Source organism: Mus caroli, unplaced genomic scaffold (genome assembly GCF_978045245.1).
Source record: "Mus caroli unplaced genomic scaffold, Mus_caroli_1 scaffold_19, whole genome shotgun sequence".
Lineage (NCBI taxonomy): Eukaryota > Metazoa > Chordata > Mammalia > Rodentia > Muridae > Mus > Mus caroli.
This window is the reverse complement of record NW_028227274.1, coordinates 62,016,907-62,025,064: the sequence shown is the minus strand read 5'-3', so window position 1 is coordinate 62,025,064 and position 8,158 is coordinate 62,016,907. Positions and strand designations below refer to the sequence as shown.

Below are 8,158 nucleotides of genomic sequence, written 5' to 3'. Positions count from 1 at the left end.
TATTCTAAGGCTTTATGGTGGTCACGTCGATTTCTTGTTTTGCTTTAAGTAACTCAAACAGTGACGTGTGCCTGCAATCTAACCACTTGGGAGGCATAATCAACAGAAGCAAACATTTGATCCTAGCTCTGGCTACACAGCAAAAGCTTATATTAATAAATAAATTAATAATGTTTGCATGCACATACACACACATTTACCATCTCTACTCTGCACGGCAGGCAGCTTCCCCCACGACTGGGTTATCAGCATTCACTGGAACCCCAGGTGGCTAGCTATGGGAGTGGCTTCTGCTTTGTGGCCTAGCAGAGAACATGAATACTGTCAAACGACTGAGCTGCAATTGTTAATCTGTTTGCCTTGCCTTGCCTTGCATACTTAGGCCCATATGCTTGCAGGAAATAAACCCTGAGTTTACATACCTCCCACATAAGCAGAGTATCTCTTTCCTAACATACTAACAAAACCGTAACCTTGAAAGTACACTATTAAACAACAGAGTAGTGAGGAATTCACTTAGGTCCTAAGAAAATCAATAAAAAGAGAAAATTTTTCTCACTTTTATGATGCGGGGTCTCCCTGACAATGGCCCTGCAAAAGTAACAGTTGCAGCCCTCTGTGAGCCACACTGGGGGATCACAAACAAATGACCCTGCTGGGTTTTTCAGGCAACTGAAAAAAAAAATCTCAATTTCAGACAAGGAACAGAGAGGCATAAGTAGAATTTAAAACTATTTTCTAAGAAATTAGGAGGCAATAAGACCTTTCACTCAATCAGTCTCTTCATATCTTGAAATTTCTATTTCATGTAATAAAAAGGTGCAGAGTTGGGGCTGAAGCGATGGCTCAGCAGTTCAGGGCACTGACTGTTCTTCCGAAGGTCCCGAGTTCAAATCCCAGCAACCACATGGTGGCTCACAACCATCCCTAATGAGATCTGATGCCCTCTTCTGGTGTGTCTGAAGATAGCTGCAGTGTACTTAGATATAATAAATAAATAAATCTTTAAGCAGGAGTGAGCGGGGCCAACCAGAGCAAGCAGAAGTCCTGAATTCAAATTTCCAGCAACCATATGTGTGGAAAGCCGTGCAGCGTGCAGCGAGCAATCGCTGTGGAGAGCCGTGCGCATGCCGCGAGCAATCACCATTATAAGATGGCGCTGGCCTCCGCTGTGACTAACTAGTAAACAAGCCTTGTGCGCAAGTGCGAGAGTGAACTCACTCCTAGTCACTGCCCATTCTCAGGGTGTAATAGTGGTGTGATGAGCGAGCAACGAATCAAGAGCTGTCACGCCACATCAGGTGCTGAAACGTCATGGCTGAGTGCTATATAACGGACTCCATTTTCTGGGGTTGAGATCTTCCTGAGAAGTAAGCAATAAAGCTTTGCTGCAGAAGATTCTGGTTGTCCTGAGTGTGTTCTTGCCGGCGGGGACAAAAGCTCGGGATACATATGATGGCTTACAACCATCAGTATAGCTACAGTGTACTCATATACATAAAATAAATACATAAATAAATATTTTTTAAAAAAGATGCAGGGTTATTGTATTATTCTTCAATATCCCTCAAATATGAACAATTACCTTGTCAATATTTAAAATATAATCAATCCTTCCTCCCGCCCTCTCTAAATGATTCAGAGTCAGACTGGGAAGAAAGAGGAGGCTCACGCTTAACCTAGACAAACCATGACCCATGCAGCTCCCCTGTGGGTAATCGAGGAGAAGAGCGCGCGGTTTTAAAGAGCTCGCTCCCACACTGCAAATGGCCGAAACTCGCCCCAGAACTGAGCTTCTTTTGTAAGTCATTTATGAATTCATAAATATATTTTTTTTAAAAAAAAAAAAGTATGCCCAGTGCAATGGATGTGATCTTTCTTGAAAGTCTCCCAAAACTACCCAGAGCCACTTTCCTGAAAGTCCCCTCTTGTGTTCTCAAAGCACTGTGATGGGGTGAAAAGTGTCCTGCTGCGTCAGACATCACAGCGCTTCTTCATTAGTCAGATCGGCTGCTTGCTAATCTGACTCTCTGGCTAGATTAAATTTAATCAAATATGAACTATATCTCATCCACTATTACAGGCTTATGCAACTGAATAAGTAATCTGGCCTCCAAAGGATGCACATGTATACCCAACACACACAAACACACAAACACACTAACTAAATAATAGATAAATAATTAAATTCATTCCCATTGGATTCTTCTTTTGGCTTAAGATATACATTTTAAAAATTTACAAAAATAGAAACATTTCTTCAATATTTGGTTTAAAATTGGTACAGCCAGCAGACTGAATCTCTCTTACTACTGTGAAAGGGACCATCACTGAAAATTCCTCAGTACTGGACTACTCTTCTTAGGACCCTACGTAAGAGTTGGAGCACATTATAAAATCTGAGGATATAAGTAATATAGAACATAAAATAACATTTTATTTTAAATATAGTAGCATATGACCATAAAAACTAAACATCAGCCAAGCTTGGAAGCCACCATTCCAGCACTCAGGAGCCAGAGGCGGGGGTCACAAGTTCCAGAGCCACCTGGATTGCTTAGGGACTTCACAGCCAAGCTCCAATGCATAAGGAAGACCAGTCTTAAAAACCCAAGGGATGAGGATGCAGCCAGATGAGAGAGCCCTTGCCTGACACACTCAAGTCCTAATATGAGCCTTCATACCACAAAGGTAAGGAAGACTGGAAAACACAAAACTACATGAGCTAGCCAAAACTGTCCAATTTATTCTATCTGAATTCTTCTGGACTCTCTAAAAACAGTGCTTTACTTTCATATATTCTCTATATATGCCACCCAAATTAAGGAACTTTTAAAATTGAAAAGCATGGTGAAGAATTCTATAAGTACAGTGGTAGCTAGACCTAGTTTTTTGGAGGGTAATATGGACACTTCAGTCCAAACGCCTTGAAAAATATGACAAAATAATGCCAAAACAAAGCACAAAAATACACACACACACAAAGGTTAAGTTTCTTTCCCAGCTACTCCTGGGAATGGGGCCTGCCCTGGAGTGTGGTGGATATATAGTCTATGTTTGTTTTGACTTTAGTTTCTGTATATTTGTAGTGTTTTTTTTTTTTAAGAGATAGAGAACATACAGTTGGGAGGGTAGGAAGGCTTTTTCGTTATACAAAGAGATAAAAAACCTAAAGTTGGAAGGATCTGCGAGTTTTGGGAGGGGAGAAATATATGATCGACATTGTATGAAAAAAAAATATTTAAAAAAAGTTCAACATACAAAAACACTTAGCCATACTAATTCTTATGCCTAGTTTTGGTAACAGAAAACCAGTAAAATTAAATTAAAATTGCCTCTTAAATCACTAAAACCACTCTTGTACTAACATATTTAGTGACATAGAAAGATGAACAGAAAGCCATGCATAGAAGCAAATACCTTTGATCCCAGCATTCAAGAGACAGAGTCAGAAGGATCTCTGAATTTAAGACCAGCATGATCTACATAGTGAGTTCAAGGACAGTCAGACCTACAAGTGAGACACTCCCCCTTTCTCAAAATAGAATAAATAAATAAATAAATAAATAAATAAATAAGAAGGCATCTTTCTTTTTTTTAAATTTGTATGTTCAATTTCTTCTTTTTTATTTTATTTTTTTAATTAGGTATTTTCTTCATTTACATTTCCAGTGCTATCCCAAAAGTCCCCCATACCCTCCCAGCCCACTCTCCTACCCACCCACTCCCACCTTTTGGCCCTGGCGTTCCCCTGTACTGGGGCAGATAAAGTTTGCAAGACCAATGGGCCTCTCTTTCCACTGATGGCTGACTAAGCCATCTTCTGATTCATATGCAACTAGAGACACGAGCTGGGAGGCCGGGGGTACTGGTTAGTTCATATTGTTGTTTCACCTATAGAAGGCATCTTTCTAAATGACTTGCAATCTGACACCAGCTCAGCTCTCTCTCCTCAACCCTCCCAAGCCTCTCTTCTAGCAAATCTCCACCCCTTCTGTCGGCTGCAGACCCCTAGCCACTGGCCACACAGGGCTAGGAGTTAGGTAGGAGTCACTTTCCGTCCAACCCACCTACACACACACACACACACACACACACACACACACACACACACAAACACACACACTGTGCTCTCTAGAATTATTTACTTAATTTTTAAAATTTCAGGTTCACTAATGGTATAAAAATGCTCACAAAATACAATGAATTAAGTGTAAAGAGAAAAAAAATTATACTGTAGATAGTCACATTGTTTAAAGTTATGTGTATACATGAGTGTTATGCCTGTGTGTATGTATTTATACCAGGTGAATACAGTTTGATCAAGGAAGCGAGAAGAGCACATCAAAGCCCTGGAAACTGAAATATTCAGAGCTGTGAAGGGCCGTGCGGGTCCTGGGCATGAACCTGCATCCTCTGAAAGAGTAACTAACAAATGCTTTGAAGCCCTGACAATTTCTTTTTAATAAACAGTAACATCCTGCTTCCTGCCTTTTTGTAATTTACATAAACATGTTCACTTTGCTTGATTCAGACATTGTGCTAGGTTTATAAGCATTTTCTTGAAACATGACATTCAAATCCAGCTAACAACAAAAATTCAGACTCAAAAAAATACAAGAAAAATGCAAATCAGGAAAAAAGCTTTCAGTCTTTTCTTTAGAATGAAGGAAAAATTACTAAAAAGAAAACCTAAGGCTTAAGGAAGACTGCAGAAGAGAGAGGGGGCAGAGATACCCTGTGAGCCGGAGGCCCAGGACGCCTGCTGTAGGAAACAGTGTCTTCTAGATATGATGGGCAAACGGCATCCACGGAATGGTGACAAAACAGATGCCTGCCTAACACCTGCATAATGACAACACAAGTTGACATGCCAATATTGACAAAGTAAATCTCACAAGGTCCTACCCAGAAATGGAGAGCCTATAGGCAATTAATGACTGCTGAGAGAGAAAGAATCAATTTTTCCAGGAATAAGCCTCCTGATAGATTATCCAATCCCAGGTGCTCAGCACTGAATACACGCACATCCAACCAACACTAAACGGATTGTGTAAGGTAGGTGTGTGTGTGTGTGTGTGTGTGTGTGTGTATGCATAAGAAGAATTTTAAAAGAGGAGGTCACCAATTTGAAAAGGAGTAGGGGCTGTGCAGGAGGAGCTGCAGGGGAGGGAGAGATAGAAATGATGTAAATCATTTTAGTACTCAATTATAAAATTCTAAAAAATAAAAATAAAGAAAAAGAAAATATAATTTGTTAGCTGTTCTCGCTTGCAGTGAATATTTGTCAAACTAATATATACTTGGTCATATATGCTATTCATATTGTCAGACCTGTATCTGGGAACCAGGCCAACATTGTCAAATGAAGGCACAAACACTCAGGATCACACTAGCCGCCTACATTACTGTTCCCAAAAGTCATGCTGCCCCCTGCTGGGACATTTTAGAGATTGTGTGACAATTACATGTAATAAATGTTAGCTGATATTTTAAAGAACTTAATGTCTGCATACAGAAGTATACAAGTGCTAAATAATTTATTTTATTAGTTTCTAAATATTCTACTCTAAAAAATATACTAAGGGAAAAGCAGCTCTGACAATTTAATCACCAATATAAATAAGAAGTAAATATCAGGTTCATATTTACCAAAAAACAAATAACATCTTACTCTTTAAGTTACTGTGGGCCCTGTCTATCTATGTGCCTGAGAGAGAGCGACAAAGGCCCTCCTTTACCATAGAGAAATCACGTTAGATAAAGCGACTCACACTACAGTTTTCCGGGGGGACCAGAAGCTGTGTGATCTCACCGCCATGAACGCAGAAGATATGTTTCATTTCTCCAGAAAATATGTCCCAAATTATGACGGAAAAATCCACACCTCCAGATATCAGGTATCTTTGGTCATACCGAGCTGAGACCTGATGGGGATACAGCAGGCACGTGACTTTGTTCCTATGGCCACGGAGGGTTCTGTGAGGGGGCCAACCTGCCAAAGAGGTTTGGAATTCAGAACGAGAAAATTAGTGTCTTCACAAGGCTTCAACAAGCAAACACGACTGTCTGAAGAGCCAGCCACACCTTTACTTCTAGAACAGCTCTGTGGAGCATGGTAGCTGATAGTTCCCCAAGACAATCAGGCCTTTAAGATGGTGCTAGGCTGTGTGCAAATGTGCTGTGCACGTCACATTTTAAAGAATTATTACAAAAAAACCTAAAGTACTTCAATAATAATTCCCATATATATTACAAATAGAAATGAAAATAATGTTGCTATGTTGAGCATATAACATGTAGCAATTTCTCATTATTTACTTTACTATAAAAACTACTACTAAACAATTACATTAGTTCAACAGCACTGTTTTAGAAGAGTATCAATATTGCTGACAATATAGCTATATAGTAATCAATTCAACTAATAATTTATGAAACTAATAATATGTGCGAAGGAGATTAAAAACTGAATACTTTCTTATTTAGAGCCATTCATAGTATTTATCACAATAACAGATATTTAAAATGTAATTGAATGTACACTACCAACCACATTAGCAATATACCAACTGGTCTTATTTCTTAAACTATGGCATGGAGAAATTCCCCACATCAGGGTTACAGAGTTCTCAGAACACAGTGCACATAGGTAGACCTTCAGGGTACCTCTTCTGAGCATGTGTTCTCCTTGCAATAGCTGAACTATGGCTGTCTGGGTGGCAGGCACAATAATGATGCTTCCATCTTCCCGGCCACAAACAAGTCGCCCGTGTGCTGGTATGTAGACACTCGCAGTTACTTTAAGAGGTTCATTGCTGTTGGGAATCACACTTAGCTGATCGATAATTCCAGCAGGGCAAGGCTTCAGCTTGTCAAATGCCTCTTGCAAGCTAATACAAGTTGTCATCTTTAGCCCTGTAGAGGTTTGGTGTCATACAAAATAAATACATTTATGTTTAAAAAATAGTACTAACATTAAATAATGTTGATTGATTCAGTAATGTACTAAATGTTTACTTCCATAAAATATAATGAATACTTAGAAGAAAGTGATACGTAAATATGTTCAATTTTGTTATAATTCAAAATGTTATAGTAAAAGAATTATGAAGTCAATGTGCAGATTCACTATTACCTTCATCAGCTTCCTGTTTATCTGCTATGTCTGCTATGTTCCAGATATTTAACCTTCCAGAAGAATCGCCCTGAATTAGTAGCTTATGCAAATATTCCTTGCATCCATAGAAAAACCGAGTAACAGGAGGACAAATTACCAACTGCCAAAAAAGGGGAAAAAAATTCAAGTGTCTTCAGCTATATTTGGAATTCAAATAGTTTATCGATTAAGATGTGTTCATATTAAGGTATTTAGGTGCTTTGATCATACCCCAGTTTTAAAAGTGCTTACAGCATGATCATTCATTGTATTTTCATGTAATTTAATAGTGTTAATATTCATGTCAACTATAGTAGAACATAAATGCTAAAGGAATGAAAAACTCTATAACATTTCTCTAAAACTAGTCTTTATAGTCTTATGTTCAATTTTATTAAAAAGCGGTTTACTAATTACAGGGAAATTTACTTATTTGTTGTTAAATAATCACTCTAGAAAGCAGGTCACTCTTAACCAAAAAGAAGTCTCCACTTTAAAATAAAAATACAAAACAAAGAGCTCTACACATGAGCAACACTAAGCAGTCTCAGCAGACTGTACTGATATTCACATATATGTGTAACAATGGTAAAGAAAGAGGAGGATGCCATCAGGTTGAGAGACGTGGGAGAGGCTGGCCTGGGAAAGCACAAAGTGGAAGGATGTAAACACAGCACTCATGTATGAAATTCAAAACATAACAAATATATATGCGATTGCATCATAAAAATTACTGGCCTCTAGAATTTACCTATAGTATGCATAGACCAGTATTTGACTTTACTTAAACTTGATGATTTTAAAACTACACACTTAACAGGGAGTTGCCATAGAAGCTACAATTACCAATACCACATTTCAGTGTCTGAGTGTCTCTCACTATAGCACACATACATTTCAATTTAAAATATACTCGAACATACTAGACAGCTGACATTTAAAGAAAATCACATGCACATGATGGCTAATAACGACTGTCGACTTGACAGGATGTAGAAT

General features: G+C 38.5%; 1 protein-coding gene across 2 annotated transcripts in view; it reads right to left on the bottom strand.

Annotated features, from left to right (window-relative positions):
- Wdr7 (WD repeat domain 7) overlaps window positions 1–8,158 on the bottom strand; it is a 272,930-nt gene that overhangs the window by 235,445 nt on the left and 29,327 nt on the right. For both annotated transcript variants that reach the window (XM_029471767.2, XM_021150163.3), the window contains exons 10-12: window positions 7,139–7,280; window positions 6,670–6,918; window positions 5,775–5,995 (exon numbers count right to left, since the gene is read on the bottom strand). In XM_029471767.2, coding sequence (XP_029327627.1) covers window positions 5,775–5,995; window positions 6,670–6,918; window positions 7,139–7,280 — 612 coding nt within the window. The remainder of the gene's footprint in view (window positions 1–5,774; window positions 5,996–6,669; window positions 6,919–7,138; window positions 7,281–8,158) is intronic.